This window comes from Rhineura floridana, chromosome 5 (genome assembly GCF_030035675.1).
Source record: "Rhineura floridana isolate rRhiFlo1 chromosome 5, rRhiFlo1.hap2, whole genome shotgun sequence".
NCBI classification, from domain to species: domain Eukaryota; kingdom Metazoa; phylum Chordata; class Lepidosauria; order Squamata; family Rhineuridae; genus Rhineura; species Rhineura floridana.
Window position 1 is genome coordinate 179071098 of NC_084484.1, and position 18114 is coordinate 179089211.

General features: G+C 45.1%; 1 protein-coding gene across 9 annotated transcripts in view; it reads left to right on the plus strand.

Annotated features, from left to right (window-relative positions):
* The window catches only part of TENM4 (teneurin transmembrane protein 4), an 850566-nt gene that overhangs the window by 739157 nt on the left and 93295 nt on the right, over window positions 1-18114 (plus strand). For all 9 annotated transcript variants that reach the window (XM_061628962.1, XM_061628964.1, XM_061628965.1 and 6 more), the window contains 2 exons: window positions 6753-6899; window positions 15394-15610. In XM_061628962.1, coding sequence (XP_061484946.1) covers window positions 6753-6899; window positions 15394-15610 — 364 coding nt within the window. The remainder of the gene's footprint in view (window positions 1-6752; window positions 6900-15393; window positions 15611-18114) is intronic.

Genomic DNA, 18114 nt, shown 5'->3' on the forward strand with positions numbered 1-18114 from the left:
CTCCCAAAAGAGCCGAGGACAACAAACACATCAACAAAACAATTTAACAACAACAACAAATTTCTAAAATACAGTTTCTGTTAAAAGCATTCTAAAGCACAGTTACAGTTAAAAAACATTCTTTCATCCAGTGATCCTTGGGCCGCCAGAACAGTCTCCTTCAGCCATCATGCCTGGGTAAACAGGAATGTTTTCGTGTTTCCTTCTAAAAGTCAATAGTGACAGACAGACACGCCTTACTAGGGCAGGCATTCCACAAATTGGGAGCCACTACTGGAAGGGCCCTGTCATGGGTCAGTGCCAACTGGCAGCTCCTGGTGGCAGCACCACCACCAAGGCCTCGACTGCTGACCGTAGGGTTTAGTAGCCAATTATAGCCTAATCTTCCACGGGCTTTTACAACTCAGCCATCATAACCTCAAGGGAACAAACAGAGAGCCAGGAACTTCTTGCACCCATAACTCCTATGCTACTGCCTTTCAGCATTGCATTATGTGATTGTAAAACTCTGACATCTCGATGGCTGCAAACCTCCAGATCAGGTTCTTGAACTTGTCCCTTTTTCCAGTCTCTCATGGACATACATAAGTTGGAGGGTCAGATGGAACCACATTCAGGGTGACTGCAAGAGTGGCCAAACAAACACTAATCCAAAAGAATGAGCAAAGCTGCTTTTTGCAAGCCAATTAGCTCTTTAAGAGCAGAGAAACCCACAACAAAGGATCCTGCTTGTTGCCGAATCTCTTGCTTCAAATTTGTTGCTTCAGGAGGGGCTGCCTGTTCAGTGGTTGCTGGGCTGTTTTTCTCTTAATTGTCCAGGATGAATGAAATGCCCTGAATTGCTTTATATTACCTATTTTAAATGTCTCCTTTGTTAGCTCAAGGAATGAGGAGCTGCTTTTATCTCCCATTTACCACCCTAGAGTTGTACAAAGAATAGGTAGGTCATTGGCAGGTGATGTGATCAGAACCTCCTGCTAATAATAGGGTACATGTTGGTATGGTACATTTTAAGATCACTCATGATTCCTGCTTTTCATCTCCATACAGAGTGGGTGGGGGGAGAATGAATCAAAAGATAAAAGGAGTGGGTGGGGAGAGAGGGTTGAAAAACATGTCTCAGAGTCAATCTTTTTTTAAAAAAAAACAAGTCTTCTATAAAATACTTGCTTTATCTCCTTTGGATAACCCTTGCAGTCTAGGAACTAAAAAGGATAGTTTGTACTCTTTAAAGCAGGCAGGGTTGGTTAACCTTTTTTTGACCCAAGGGCCACATTCACACTTTGTCAACCCTTCAAGGGCCACATGCCAGCAATGGATGTGGCCTCTTTCTCACACACACACACACACAGAGGCACATAACACACTTCTCAGCTGATCTGTGCTGGATTGTCTCTCTTTCCCTGCTCATCAAATGGTTCATCTGATGACAGGTGAGGTGGTGATGTCCATCCCCATCAGGGCACTGGCTTCTCTGCCTACCCCAGAAATTATTTTTCTTTGTGCCTCTGCCATCAAAGGGGGGGGGAATAAATTGTTTTGGGGGCCAAATCAGGCTCCCTGGTCTGAGGGTTAGCCGTCCCATAAAGTTTGCAGCTGGTTAAAGTGAACATATTTGCAGCAAACCTTTGCATTTACGATGCACTGTGGAGAGATCAGCATTCACTGTAGCTTCCAGCTCACATAATTCTTACTTGCTCACTTGGGCAGAATGCATGGCTTGAAACTAACGTAGCTAAATGTCGTTTAGGCTTTCTTAATTATTAACATGTTTCTGGTTTCAAATTGCGAAATCAGCTATTCTGATCTGAGTTGGGGAGCCTCACTGGTTTTGTTCTGCTCTAATCCAAACCAGCAAGACAATCAAATTTTTCTAGGGCTATCTACACCAGAGAGTTGAATAGGTTTAATAGCCATTCCCCCAGAAAACTGGGGGAACGGTAGTTACTCGAGGGGAACCTGTAGTCCTAAGCATTAAATTGTCAGCACCCACACCAAACTACCATCTCCAGGTTTCTTTGGGCCAGTCTAAAAAATGGGCAAGCTGTGAAACAGATGGCCATAGCTCAGTCATAGAGCAACTGCCTTGCATTCAGAAAGTCCCAGGTTCAATCCCCGCCATATCCAGTTAGGACTGGGAGAGACTCCCTGTCTGAAATTCTAGAGAGCTGCTTCCAGTCATTGTATACAGTACTGAGCCAGATGGACCAAAGCAGCTCCCTGTGCAAGCCTCTTGACTCCATAGATTTCAAACACAATCACAATGGCTAAGAGCCAATTTCTAGTACCATCCACACAGCAGATAAGGTTTCAGTGAATCTTTATTTGACCTGGCCATATGGTAGAATGATTGTCTCAGGGTAAACACACTGTGTGTAGCGTGTATATAGCACTTCGTATACATCATCTCAGTAAGGGATTCATCACTCACTCTTCTAGCTGTCAGCAAACTAAGGCAATGAGTTGAAACTAGACACGATTGCATGCTGAAAGGTGAGCTGAGCGAGCGAGCGAGTGGGTAAAGGAGCCTTCACGCAATTGCTTTGCAGCACACTGAGATTGAACAAGGATTCAGTCAATTCAGCTCACGGCTGCTGGTCACATACAAAAGGATGGTAGGATCTGGCCTTGAGAAACAAGGTAGCATGTGAAAACGATTTGACTATATTTTCTAATCCTACAACATTTTTGCAGCCATCCTGTGATATTTTTTTTTAAAAGATAACTCAAGTTTGTTTTCAACACTTTATGTTAGTGTGCTTCGGTCACCATATTAGTTCTGCTTTGGCAGTCCATACCTCGCTCTACTGAACAAACACATGGCATTTCTGAGCACATTGGACATCTTTCCCACATTGTGGGTGCATTGTTGTATGTGTTTAGGACATATTGAACTGCTTTCTGGATGTGATTCTAAAAACTGCTAGTGCCTGGCACACTCTACAGATAGTTCCCCCCCCCCAAAAAAAAAACAAAATCAGTGAAAATAATATAGATAACACACTAAAGATCCAGAGCTTTCTTTTACATTTCCATCACATGCTGAAGAAGCAGCCCATTTTTCTAGTTCAGCAGATTCATAAAGGATGAGAATGGCTCCTAGCCACAATGGCTATGTTCTACCTCCACTGTCGAAGGCAGTATATCCTGAATACCAGTTGCTGGGAATCACAAGCAGAGAGAGTGCTGTTGCACTCAGGTTCTGATGGCAGTCTTCCAATAAATGTCTGGTTGGCCACTGTGAGAACAGGATGCTGGACTAGATGGGCCACTGGCCTGATCCAACAGGGCTCTTAGTTAAAATGCACATTGCTACAGTGGAAGCTTCACTACAAGCCACCGGCTATAGTTTGGTATAGCACAGTGGGGAGGAGAGCCTGGCTGGCAGTCCAGAGCCTGTGAGTTCAAATCCCCGCTCGTGTCTCCTGGGTGTCAAGGGCCAGCTAAAGATCACCCCCACAGCGAGTGGCTCAGGGGTTACGTGCCCTGCCACTTGTGCAGCCGTGGGCAAGCTGCATAGTCCCAAGGAGCCCATTTGCCCCCCAGCTGGCAGTTGCGGACAAGGCAGGGGCTGGCTTGTGCAGCTGTGGCAAGCTGAGCAGGCCCTAGCCAGCTGGGGAGGACTAGCTTAAGAGGTAGGCAATGGGAAACCCCCTCTGAATACCGCTTACCGTGAAAACCCTATTCATAGGGTAGCCAGACGTCAAAATCGATTTGAAGGCAGTCCATTTTCCATAGTTTAACCAAAAACAGAGGCAGGGAGTAGGTAAGAGTCAAAGGAGTGGTTGCTAGACAAGGTCCCCTCTACATGTGTATTTAGTGACATAGAATTTTAACCAATGTAGCACTAAGTCAAAGTCACTTAGCGCTTATACTTGTTGCATTGGCGGACTGTTGCACACAGGGAAAAACAAGTACACTCCCAAAGATTGATGGGCAACAGATTGCACCACAAGAATCAGACTTGAACAATAAGCTCCTGCTAGCGCAACCGTTGCATTGGATTCCTTTCTTGCACAACCTTTAAACTCTGCCTTCCTCCACCACAAGGGCTCCTGTGCTAGTGGACAGAGAACAGTGAACACAGCCCATAGATGCCACTTATTCAGTTGTTTCCACCTAGGAGAGTGTGAAGTGGACTTTAGCCTACATGCTTTGTCCTCCTGTCAGACTACAGCAAGCAACATCAGGTCCATCGCTTGTGTGTGTGTTCACAGGGTGTCAAAAGAAACCACAGAGGTGGAATTTTTTTTATACGTACACAGATTAGAAGGGGAGCAGCCTCAGAAGAGGCAGGGGTGCCATACCGCTAAAGGTCCATGGAAATGGCAGTGGGAGGGTCTGAGTCAGCCTCAGCTAACCTCATGTCCTCCAGATGTTGTGGACTACAACTCACATGTGCTGGCTGGGGCTGATGGGAATTGTAATCCAAAACACTTGGAGGGCACCAGGTTGGCAGATACTGGTCTAAGGAAACTCCATGTTGTGTATAGCAATCCAGACTTGTAGACATCTTTACAATAAAGTTCTCAAGGACTTAGAAATTATGGTTCCAGTTGCATCCATTTATCCCATCTGGAATCGTTTCCCACCAAAATCTGATGGGGGAAGTGCAGCAGGGCTTCCCCTCCTCTTTTTTGCTGGAGGGAGGGCAAGGAAGGAAATAAATTAATTCTCCTTCCCACCCATACTCCTTCAGCATCTATCTAATCTCTAAATCAACTCTCTGTAGAAGGAGCCTTCTGAGGGATATAGGAGGGTTATGACTGGGACTAATTAAAGAGCTTTAATTGCCCAGATCATTAGCAGCAGATTATTCCGGCTACCAGTCTTGAAAAACTACAAGGTAATCACTTGCTAATCTGAGTAAACAGCCTTGCTAGACAGGAAAATGTCATTGTATATATGGAGCAACTGGTTTTGTTTGTTTCCGCCCTCCCAAATGTAACTTTGCTCATTATTTCTGCCTGAATGTCAAGCAAGAAGTATGCATGGCAAAACAACACAAACTCCAGCCTGTTTCAGTGTGATGCTACATGAATGAACTTGCTTGAGCCTCAGGCTCAAACGCTCTTTGCTCCCCCAGTCTGCTCTCCATTGTGTGCTGCGGAAGAAGAGCAGGAGCATCCACTTCCAGGTTTAAAGTAACTGTGGTTTGCTGTTACATACAACAAGGACAAACTGTGGTTAATTTAAACTATGGCTTCTTGAAACAAGCCAAGCTCAAACCATGGTTTCTGATCTTGTCTTGTTCCAATAAACCATAGTTTAAATTAACACAGATCATGATCTGAACATAATGAAAACTGCAGTTAGTTTAAAGATGACATCATTCTTTTCTAGTGTATGCTGGAGGAGGAAAGGGAAAGAGAGATGCTCAAGACCAAGGCTCAAGCAAGCTCATTCTCATAGTGCGACAGAATGATTTAACATTACATCCAGGAAATTTAAATGTGAATTTATAAATGTGTCAGTGTGTTACTGGAGGAAGAAAGGGACAACAGACTAGACCAAGAACGGGGAAACTGTTGTTGGACTCCAACTCCTATCAGCCCCAGCTAGCATGGCCATTAGTTAAGGTTGATGGGAACTGTGTTTTAACAACATCTGGAGGACCACAGCTTGCCCACGATGCCATGAAGAATAATACTGCATTTAGTATTACTGTTTTAGAGGACAAAAATTAGTTATTTTGAACAATGCAGCATCCACACTCCCACTCTGAAGTACTGATTTTATAGAGATCTTTAGGACAGCTGCTGAATTTTCCAGTGAACTACAATTGAGGGCACTGGAGCCTATCCAATAACAGATACGAATACTTGCAGCAAGGGAAGGAGAGAGGGAGCATTCCCAACTTCTAAGCAAAATATAAGTTACACCACATTACTAGCAACTTAGAGATCTGGCGATAAGTTTAAATGGAAACAGGAACAAGTTTAAATGGAAACAGGAACATGAATTCAAACTGCAGACAAGCTAAAGGTGTATCCAAAAGAACCACTGTAAGGTATTAAATTGATAGTCACCACCCAGGTTGAAATTTCTGTCATAAATGCAGGAAAGGTAACATGTTCCATCAGCACAAGGATTTCTGTTTGGTCAGCAGAACTTCCTCCCCTGTGCTGCATGCCCCCTTAACCTGTTCTGGGGGTTCCACTGATCCTCTGGTGCAGATTTAGGGAGAGTGCGCGTGGGGGGAAGGAGTTGCACAAGTGGAAATCCTTGCACTGATGGAACAAGTTTTTTGGATAGCACCCATAATGCTGAACAAATGAAAATAGATGGATGCCAGTGTTTTCATTTTTTGAAAAGTGATAAAAATTGGAGAATTCTGACTAGTAAAATTATTCATGAAATATAATTTACATTAGACTCTGCCTTAACTTAAAGTAATCTGTTTTAAACAAATTAATCTGTTACCATTTGTTGTAAACTGTTTTTAATAATGTCTTTTATATTGTTGTGACCAGCCCTGGGACCTAGTGGTGAGGGGCAGGTAATAAACTTAATAATAACCACTTTCATGCCCTCTGAGAAAGACAATTTAAATGGTGTGAAATGGCCTTACAGTGCAGTATGAAGCTTTCCCTTGAAGCAAAAGAGCCTCCAAGGGCAAGCCATCCATCATGGGACTGCAACTACCTGTTTGTCTGGACACAGCAGACAGCTTGCCTTTCTCTGCCCCCAGTTTTAATTTTCTAATACCTTTTCGGTGCAACGGAACTTTTATTTCCCTTTTGCCCTTCCAGAGGGATGTCCCGGCTTGTGTAATGGCAACGGCAGGTGCACACTGGACATGAACGGATGGCATTGTGTCTGCCAGCTGGGCTGGAGAGGGGTGGGCTGCGACACCTCCATGGAGACAGCGTGCGGTGATGGAAAGGACAACGATGGAGGTAGGACAGCCATCCATGTGGTTTACTAATTGCAATTCTGCATTTGGGAACCCCTGAATGGGGAAGGGCTGGAGCTCAGGAGCCATGAGGGCTCTGAGAAGGATTTTAACCTCAATGGGAGGAAATTAAAACTTTTCCCCCATGTCATTTCCTGACGGAAATCCCCCTGCCCTCCAAGCATCTGTTGCTTGCCCCAATTTGAAAAACATATATGTGCCATCTCATAATGCTAAAGTATCTCCCCTGTGGAGACAGACCATTTTCTTTTTCTTTTAATATTGCTGTATTGAGTAACATTAGGCAAGCCCTTATAATTGGTTATTAGCAGCACCTTACCTTGTTCCAGAGAATGATCTAGTAGACTGTTAACTTTGGATTAGAGGTTAGGAGATATCCCATTGTAAGGCAGATAGAAGAAACCATAATTTGATTCTGTAAACCACACTGCCTCCCCAACACCACCCCCATCAGGACAGCAGCAAAGTGCAAGCATTGTCTGTGTTATTTTGTATAACAAGAACGATTCTGTTTCGGGAGGGGGGGAAGGTAAAATCAAGTGAGATTCTCTGTTAGAGGGACAAGGGTTTTGGGTTTTTGGGTTTTGAAAACATACATTTTATTGAAGGCTTAAGATAGTTTTGTACATCTGGTGTGGAAAATGGCCCAAATTACTTCCCTTGGAACAGTATTCAGAAAAAAGGGGCCCCCAGCAGAAGCAGCACCCGCCTCTCCCCCCCTACACACACACACACCCCAGTGTAAAAAGCATTCAAGCGGTAAAACAAAGAATGCTTTCTTCTCTCCCACGAAACTAGATACCACCGTCTTCATTTCTGTTTACAGCAAGACTCAAGGCAGCAATACCGTTCACCGCACCAGATGTGTCAAATATATGGATTTAGGCTGTAATCTCTGCTTCTGTGAATGGGAACAAAAATGACCGGGAGGGGCGGGAAACGTGGCTTTCTGGAGAGGCAGCCTGGACCAAAAATCAGAATGGAAACTTCACTTGTTGTCGTCAGAGGGTATTGTTCAAAGCTTCTGTTGCTTCTGGTCAATACCGCATGCCATCTAGGGAGCAATTTGGGGGCATGATACTGTCTGCATAAGAATTTCCTTCCCGTGCACCCTACGTGGGGAGTGCAACTGTAACTCAGGAATGGGGGGGGAGGGTGAAACGTGATTTTTTTGCATTTTAATTAGAAACTACCTAATTGGCACATTTCGAACCAACATGCAACCCAAAACACAGCTGTCCTTTGAAATTCACCTACCTCTGTATTTTGCAATGCAGTTCTCCAATTAACTGATGTGTGCAAAAATGCATTATGTTAGGGAAAATTGCTTGCAAAATTGTTATATCGGTTAAAACTGCACACAAAATGTGTACATTAGGAGAAGTTAGCAATAACAGACGGATGAATGTTCATGATTTTTTTTGTTTCAAAAATGGCTGCAGAAATGAAGCGAACTGAACTTGAAAACTGAGAAAGTAAGAGAAACCAAAACAGTCAGATGCATCCATCCCCAACATGTAACCCTGTGTACACTTACTTGGGAGTAAGCCCTATAGAACTCACTGGGAGTTACTTCTGAGTATACATGCATCAAGCCACACAACTGCAATCCTAAATGAACTTCTTTGGTGATTCGATTGCATTTAAACTTTTGGGGGCTTATTTTTAAGTAGGGTAGGACCCTTCCAACTCTATTATTCTGTTACATTGTTAAAATATCACTAAAATCTTTGGACTAGCCCAACAGTCATTTATATATGAACATAGGGAAGGGTTGTAGTTCAGTGGTTGAGCACGCAGTTTGCTTGCAGAAGATCTCAGGGGCAATCCAGGGAAACCCTGGAGAGATGCTGCCAATCAGTATAGACAGTATTGAACTAGATGGGCTAATTGTCAGACTCAAAGGGAGGCACCTTCTTGAGTTGCTGCTTGATATGAAGATTGCTTTGACCAAGGGAGACTACTGGTCCCTCTTGCCCAGTGCAATCTATTTTATTTATTAAACTTATATGCTGCCCTTCCTCCCAGTCTACTCGCTATGGCAGCAGTTCTTTGGGGTCTCAGGCACAGGTCTTTCCTAGCCCAGTCTATATGACTGGAGATACCCAGAGATTAAACATGGGACCTTCTGCTTGCAAAATATGTCCTCCAAAACTGAATTAACAGGAGAGAGATGACCCAATAAAACCATGGAACAAACCATTTTCAGAATAAACCATATAGCAATCCTGGTAAAAGTGAAACCATGTGCTAGATCTGCCTTACCCAACCTTTGGGTCCCCAGATGTTGCTGGACTAACAGTTCCCATAATTCCTGACCATCGGCCACACCAGCTGGAGCTGATGGGAGTTGTAGTCCAGCAACATGAGAGGATCATGAAGATTAGGGAAGGCTGTACTAGATTATTTTAAAAGCCTTGGCGGGATAGGGAAGTGTGCCCACCTTCAGATATTTGCTGGACTCCATCCAACTTTGTCGGACTGCCTCCACTGAGAAAAAGCTGCGTAGCTCGATGGTAGAGCATTTGTGTTGCATGCAGAAGGTCCCTGATTCAGCTCCCAGCATCTCCAGGAATGGGTGGGAAAGACACCCCCCCCCTGAAACCCTGGAGAGCTGTTGCTGGTCAGTGTCGACAGTACTGAGCTACATGGACTTATGGTCTGACTCAGTATAAGGAAAGTTCCTGTGTTCACTATCAGCCTCAGCCAGCTTGGCTAATGGTCAGGAACCACGGGAGTTGTAGCCCGGCGACACCTAGTGGTCACAGGCTCTCCGTCGTTGCTTTAAAACTACTTATAATCAGCAGTGTAGTGGCAAATTCAGAAGTGAAGAGCCCCTTCATGATAGTCACAACAACACCCCCTCCCATCCTTCTGTTTTGTTTTGCTGCTGGGTTGAGAATGAAATCCTTGTTAATGCCTTCTTCCACAACAACAGGCATCCCTAGGAGCCACTCAGCATGAAAGCAGAGTGAGTTAGCTACTGAGAAGAGTCTTCTCAGTGGCTGACTCACATTATTTCACTCTGTTTGGTTCCAATCAGCAGCAAAGGACAAGGAAGCATGTTAGAAGACTCTTCTCAGTGGCTAACATGCTTTCATGCTGACTGGCTTGTAGGATGCTGGAGACATTGGGACCCTGCTCCCAAAAAAGTAAAGGGTCTAAGACCCCAGAGACCCTGGACAACTGCACCCCTGCTTATAATATAGGTCAGTATTATTACCCATTTCTTGCCGATGGTGCCAGGATGGGGGAAGGGTGCTGAGTCTGAGAGCAGGCACCTTGCCCGAGGCCACCTAGTGAGTTCATGGCCGTGGGAAGATTCAGACGGGGCCTTCCTGATTAATATCTCAGTCTCACAGCTACTAACGCTATACCAGCTCGTGTTTACAAATGTGGCTTTGTTCTTCTGATACTGAGAGAAAACAGCTAAGTGATCGTAGGAAGTGGCGATAGCATACAGCGTAATTTATTTCTTCTTTGCTTTTGGCCCAAAGATATCACGTCCAGAACTGATTTTTAATTTGATTTAATATAATTTTTTTTTTCAAGGAACACAGCAGCAAGGGTCGGTTTGGTTGCCTCTTTCCTCTTCTCTCTCTCTCTCTCTCTCTCTCTCTCTGTGGGGGGGGAGGGGAGGGGAGGTTGAGTTGAATCTGGATGGCATAAGCAGCTCCTAATTTTTCCTGAGCTGAAGGGAGCATAATCTTGTGACACCCATTAAAAGTCATGGGGAAGCGAGGAGCTGAATCCCAGATCCACTTCCAGAGCATTTAAGAGCTTTAAAGATGTCAATGGCAAAGATCTTTTGTCATGCTTATACCTTAGCAGGATAAAGGGGGGGGGAGTGGGATGGGGAAGGAAACTCAGCTGCACACGGACAGAAAGAAATATTAGGTGAAAGGGTGGTTCTGTAGTCCCTGTGCCTCATCCCAGATGCTCCACTGATGGTTTCCCCGTGAAACTCATGCCTGCTGCCAGTTGCAGTCATAATTTTGGTCCTTACAGTCTTAATCTGAGGCAGAGAAACAAAAGAGAAAGCCAAGAATGGAGGCAGTTAATATGTTCCAGCTGTCCCATTGGAGCGAATGGGAGCAAACTGCAAGTCTGGAACCAGAGCAGGGACAAAGGGGCATTTGGGGTAGTTCAGTGGTAGAGCATCCGCCTTGCATGCAGAAGGTCCATGGTTCAATCCCCATCATCTCCAGGTAGGGCTGGGAGAGACCCCTGCCTGAAACCCTGGAGAGCCTCTGCCAGCCGGTGTAGACAGTATTGAGCTAGATGGACCAGTGGTCTGACTCACTATAAAGCAGCTTCCTGTCTTCCTTAGTGAATAGGAGCAAAGTGCAGGTTTGGGGGGCACAGTCCAGATTGGACCCATAGCAAGGGCAAATGGTTAAAGCCCTCCATCCCAGGGCCCCCACGCTGGGCATTTTTTGGAGAAAATGCATTCGAGGGCAAGCTACAGAGTAAATGTGTGGTTTGGTGCCTATATATCATTAAAAGCTGAGTGGAGTGCGGCCTTCTCATAGCTTGGAGGTTCTCCTGGATCGATTGCTGTCGCTTGAGGCACAGGTGGCCTCAGTGGCGCAGAGTGCCTTCCACTGGCTTAGGCTGACAGCTCAACTGCGACCCTATCTGGACAGAGACAACCTGGCTACAGTAATCTATGCCCTGGTAACCTCAAGGTTGGATTATTGCAATGTGCTTTACATGGGGGGCACCTTTGAAAACAGTTCGTGAGCTTCAATTAGTGCAGAATGCCGCTGCCCAACTGTTGACTGGTTCATGGCGAACAGAGCATATAACACCATTCCAGTTACTCTGGCTGCCTGTATGCTTCCGAGCCCAATCCAAAATGCTGGTTTTAACCTATAAAGCTCTTTACGGCTCAGGGCTTCCAATATCTTCTAGAACGCCTCTCCCGATATGAATCTAGCTGGACCCTTAGATCTTCTTCGGAGGCCCTTCTCCAGGTCCCCCCTCTGAGGGAGGCTCGGATGGTGGTGACAAGGGGAAGGGCCCTTTCAGTTGTGGCTCCCCATTTCTGTAATATGCTCCCCAGTGAGGTCCACCTGGCACCTTCATTGAGATCTTTTCAGCACCAGGGAAAGACTTCCCTTTTCCCCCCAGGCATTTGATAGGCTGAGATGATGTTCTGTTGTTAGTGTGCTGCCAACCTTTCTGTGGCTGCATGGGGGTATTGCTGTTTCATTGTTTTGTTTTTATAGTACGATTTTTGTTTTTGTTTTTAACATTGTTGTAAGACACTTGGAGACCTTTGGGTGTCAAGCAACTAATGATGATGGTGATGCTGATGATGTTTTTATCTTATCCTGCCAAGTTAATAGCGATGGTTCTAGGCAAGCATTTCTAAGGAGGCAGTTGCATAGTGTAGGTGCTAACACAGAGGAGGCCTTCCCTGCAGGAACCATCCGCCTGACCTCAGAAGGCATGTTTATGTGGAGCAGAGGCCATTGAAGAGTATCTTGGATTGGCTTGTAGGTTCACATGAGAGGAAGTGATCCTTGAAATACTCTGCTTGAGAGTTTTAAAAGTCAAACCCAGTTTGTAAACAAACTGAGAACCAGTAAAGATCTTTTAACCATGGAGTGGATCTGTTCACAGCCAGTGAACAATCTAGGTTTCCTGTTCTGCAGTGTTATCAGCAGTGATTAGGGTCGCATCTACACACATCATTCTTATGCCACTTTAGCGGTCATAGCTTCTGCCAAAGAAACCTGGAAATTGTAGCTTTTTAAGGGTGCTGACCTCACAGAACTACAGTTCCCAGCACCCAGAACTGTGGTTCTCAGGATTCTCCATGATAGTTAAAGTGATGCTTTGATTTGGATTCCTGCATTGAGCAGGGGGTTGAACTTGATGGCCTTGTAGGCCCCTTCCAACTCTACTATTCTATGATTCTAAGAGTGTTTTAAATGTATGGTGTGGATGTGATCTATACGTTGTGTGTTTCATAGAATCATAGAATAGTAGAGTTGGAAGGGCCCTATAAGGCCATCAAGTCCAACCCCCTGCTCAATGCAGGAATCCAAATCAAAGCATTCCTGACAGAGGGCTGTCCAGCTGCCTCTTGAATGCCTCCAGTATCAGAGAACCCACTACCTCTCTAGGTAATTGTTTCCATTGTCGTATACCTCTAACAGTTAGGAAGTTTTTCCTGATGTCCAGTCGAAATCTGGCTTCCTGCAACTTGAGCCCATTATTCCATGTCCTGCTCTCTGGGACGATCGAGAAGAGATCCCGGTTTAAGCCAGCCTCCCCCAACATGGTACCTTTCAGATGTTTTGTACTATAATGCCCATCAATCCCAGCAGGGCAGGGATGATGGGAACTAGTCCTAACAATATCTGGAGGGAACCAGGTGGAGGAGGGCCGGCTTAAACATTCTATACGTTGTTCAGTTTGAAAGAAAATCTCATTTATTTATTTATTTATTTATTTATTTTATTGCATTTGTATACCTCCCCATAGCCGAAGCTCTCTGGGCGGTTTACAACAATTAAAAACATTAAAAACAAATATACAAATTTTAAAACACATTTTTAAAAAGCAATTTAAAAACACATGCTAAAATGCCTGGGAGAAGAGGAAAATCTTAACCTGGCGCTGAAAAGATAACAGTGTTGGCGGTGAGTTTCCCAACACGGCAGCCTTGGAAAGCTGCACAAGACAGGTTGTTGTGGAGTCTGTGAAGGGCAGAAAATAGGATGACAGTGTGTGATAGCAGTGAGAGTGCAATCATCCCATTTGTTGAGAGAGAACCAGGCTGCTCCAAGTACGCAGCAATCTCCCCATTTGTGTCCTGTGAGATGTTGAAGAGTAGGAGCATAGCAAATGGCACAGTCTACCCACTTGTTGTCAGGGCATGGCCATTTTGGGTGCTGGGCGTATGTATTATGGTCACCATAGAGATTGCCGTCCCCATTGCAGGTTTTCCACACCCAGTACCATGTAACATCATCTCATGAATCTACGCCATCACATGTTAAGGTGAGGGTCATAGCCAGAAGTAGCTCACCAGGTGGGTCAGAGATGCTGTGCTGGCTTCCTGGCAGGCTGGGTTGCTGTTGCTTCCCAGGAGGGAGAGGGGTGAAGCAGCAGTAAGGTTGCCAGGTTCTTGGCAACCCTAAACCATAGAATAGCAGAGTTGTGCTGCCTGGGGCTGATGGGAGTTGTAGTCCAACTAGGGTTGCCAGGCTCAGGGCCTGAGACTAATCCTGTATCTTTAGGAGAAGAGAAAGTCAGCCGAGTGCAGGTGTTCTTGCAACTCTGTCATGGGAAAAACCACAAGGTGGAATTCTCCCTTCCCCCTCCACAACTTTTAAAGATACAGAAGACCTCTTGGTTGCCAGGCCCAGCCTCCAGGAGGTCTTCCGTATCTTTAAAAGCTGTGCAAGGGGAAGGGAGAATTCCACCTTGTGGTTTTTCCCATTACAGTGTTGCAAGACCACCTGCACTTGGCTGACTTTCTCTTCTCCTAAAGATACAGGATCAGTCTCAGGCCCTGAACCTGGCAACCCTATGCAGCAGGGAGGTTGGCATGGTGCAAAAACGGAGTCAATCTGCCACTTGCCAAGAAGCTACCTCAGTGGCTCTACCCTACCCAGCGAGCTGCTTTTGGTCATAGCTGAGCAGGGCGTATTTATTATTTTTATTGATATGTGAATATAGTGCCATCCTTGCACCCTCTGGTTTACAAAGTAATGTAAGTTTCCCTAAACTCCTCTACCAAACGGTGATAAAAAAACTCACAAGTAGACCATATACCTTGCTAAATGCTCTGTCTGTCTCTCTCTCTCTCTCTCTGTGTAACACTACTTGTCCAGCTCATAATTTTATTTAGCAAATGTCTGACTTAACATTTTTTAAAAAAAATGTCTACACACACGGCATAAAACATGGTATGAAATTATTAGCACATCATAAGAACATAAACAGGAAAATGCAACAGCAGAAGAACAAAGGAGTTTTGGTTTTTTTAAATTAACCTTAGAGGGCCAAGAAAGGCCTGGGCAAAAATTCATGTTTTCAGGAGGTGCCTAAAACAGGTAACTGATAGCGCTTTGTGAATCACAGGGGGAAGGGGATGATCCATCCTACAAGGGCAACCATGCAAAATGCCCACATCTGGGCCACTGCCCTACAACAATGGGTAGGGTAGGGGACAGTTCCACCAATAGGGTTTCCTTTGGATTTTGAGGGGCTAGCCCAGCCTTTCCCAACTAGTGGGCCACCAGATGTTGTGGGTCCACAATCCCCATCTTTCCTGGTCATTGGCAATGCTGGCTGAGGCTGATGACAGCTGTGGTCCAACAACATCTGGTGGCCCACTAGTTGGGAAAGGTTGGGCTAGAGTAAGGCGGCTTTGAATATGGTCCTGCTCCACGTACCTTCTTATGCACCCCTATAATCTTTGTTCAGCCCGTACCTTTCCTTTCCTGTCTGATCCGCAGATGGGTTGATGGACTGCATGGATCCAGATTGCTGCCTTCAGCCCTTGTGTCATGCCAACGCGCTCTGCTTCGGCTCTCCGGATCCCCTGGATATCATTCAGGAGACCCAGACCCCGGTGTCCCAACAGAGCCTTTACTCATTCTACGATCGGATCAAATTTCTGGTGGGCAAAGCCTGCACACACATCATTCCAGGAGAGAATCCTTTCAATGGAGGGTAAGTCCTTTTCTCCCTCGCCCCCCCAACATGAATCACACTGTAAGAACAGAGAATGAGCTCTGCTGAATGAGACCAGTCCAGCATTCTAGGTTCTGTCCGATGCTAGCTGGTGATTGATTGATTGATTGATTGATTGATATCCCACCCTTCCTCCATCAGGAGCCCAGGGCGGCAAGTAGGAGCAAAGTCACTAAAGTCAAGATCATTCAGACCATGGTATTACCTATCTCTATGTATAGATGTGAAAGCTGGACAGTGAAAAAAGTGGATAAGAGAAAAATCAACTCATTTGAAATGTGGTGTTGGAGGAGAGCTTTGAGCATACCATGGACTGCGAAAAAAACAAATAATTGGGTGTTAGAACAAATTAAACCAGAACTATCACTAGAAGCTAAAATGATGAAACTGAGGTTATCCTACTTTGGACACATAATGGGAAGACATGGTTCATTAGAAAAGATAATAATGCTTGGAAAAACAGCAGGGAGTAGAAAAAGAGGAAGGCCAAACAAGAGATGGATTGATTCCATAAAGGAAGCCACAGACCTGAACTTACAAGATCTGAACAGGGTGGTTTATTTTTTATTTATTTATTATCATTATTTTTACCCCGCCCTTTTTCCAAAACTGCAACTCATGGTGGCTTCCAGATAAAAGCACACATATAATGGTTTCTAACAGATGCTCTTGGAAGTCACCGATTCGTAGGGTCGCCATAAGTCATAATCGACTTGAAGGCACATAACAACAAACAACAAACAGTTTTTAAAGCTTTTTTAAAAAGATGTTTTTGTTTTAATATATTTTAATGTCAGTTTTTATGGTGTTTTAGAATGTTTTTGTTTGCTTCCTTGGGCTCCTACTGGGGGGAAGGGCAGGAAACCTGGAATAAGTCAAAACCGATGAACCTGGAATAAATCTATAACTGCCAAAGTCAGTGTTAGCTTTTCATTTGTTTCCATGCTATCTGAACAAGACAGCAAGGTTGTTAGATCTCAGGTGGGAGGCATCCATGGGGAAGGGCATAGTGGCCTATAAATGAGGCTGGTCTACACAATCAGCAGAATGAGGTGAAAATGAGGCGATAGACCAGGTTATATAGACTGCAGATGGTAGATCACATTTTTATCATCTTTTCGGGGGGGGGGGGAGGGAACATCCTGCAAACAAAACTAGCATAACAGGATTGTTTGTACAAAATCAGGTAATTGTTTTACATGGGAAAGTGTTCAAAAATGGTACCCCCCTGCCCACCCCTTGCTTGCTGTCTGAAGTGGTGCAGTCTGTTGCCTCAGGGACCTACCACCTCACTCTTCTACATGTGCAGACTGATCCAAAGTAGTCAGCAAAGGAGCTTTGCTGAAGACACCCTGGAATGCCTTGACCCTGTAGGCAGGAGTTATTTTCTCAGGGCAGCATCCCTGAAATGCCAATTTCTCAATCCTGATTGAGTAAACAAGCTCTGACTTCATCTGCTATCCAGTGCCAACACAAGCCTTGCAATAACAAGCCGTCGCTGGAATTGTGATAATGGAAATAAATGTCATTCCACCACCCCAGCTGATTTTGGGGAGAAAACCATTTCCCATGCCGTGGCTGTTTCCTAGGAACTTTCTTATAAGTGACATCGGAGCCGTACAGAATGAGATTATGTTTGGGGGCTGTTACTGTTTTTGTTTTGTTATTGGGTTTTTTTTGACAGACAGGTAGGTTTGTTACACATAGATTTGATGTCATGTCCATGTTTAATGAGCTTTCCAGTTGACAGCCCAAAGACCTGTAAGGATGCTTCCACTGCCTGCCTGTTACAGTTCGACTAATCTTCTCCCCCCTGAACAGGCTATTCTAAATTTTGTAGCAACCAGGTATCTAGGAAACCTGCTCATCTCCTGTGTTTGGCACAGTTTAATATCATATAAGCTAACAGCAACCTCAGTTTTCAGAATCTTGGTCCTTCTGTAGCCAAAATAGCACTATCCACACACAACAAGGTGGTAAGTATCACCAGGCTTGGTTGGCAAGGGTTGCAAAACTACCAAAAGGTATTTAGGGAAAAACACCCTAAAGGGAAGGGGAAACCTCAAAAACAGCCCAATGAGGGTGCTCATTGACTATGGAATGCTGACTGACAGTTAACTGGGGGAGAACAGGTGGGAGGGAGAGTGGAATGGAATATCATGGAGGAGGGCACAGATGATCAGCTGGCTGAAACAGTGGACAGGAGCACTCCACACTGCAACATTTTGTTGCAGATCCCACTTGTGGTCCCAATAAATCAGGAAGCTCGCGTCTGTGCAGGAGACCAGGTGCCATCATTATGAAAAGACAGAACATATGTGGAAAGAGAGGGGTGGTGTCCAGCAAAGTTCTGCTGCTAGTGCAAGGATCTCTGCTTGCCCCCGGGAGTGACCCTCCCTCTCGTCTCCCTGTGTATCCCCAGGGCCCCCTCTCAAATCTACTCCAGAGGGTTGGAGGAAATCCCAGAACTAATCTAGGCAGGT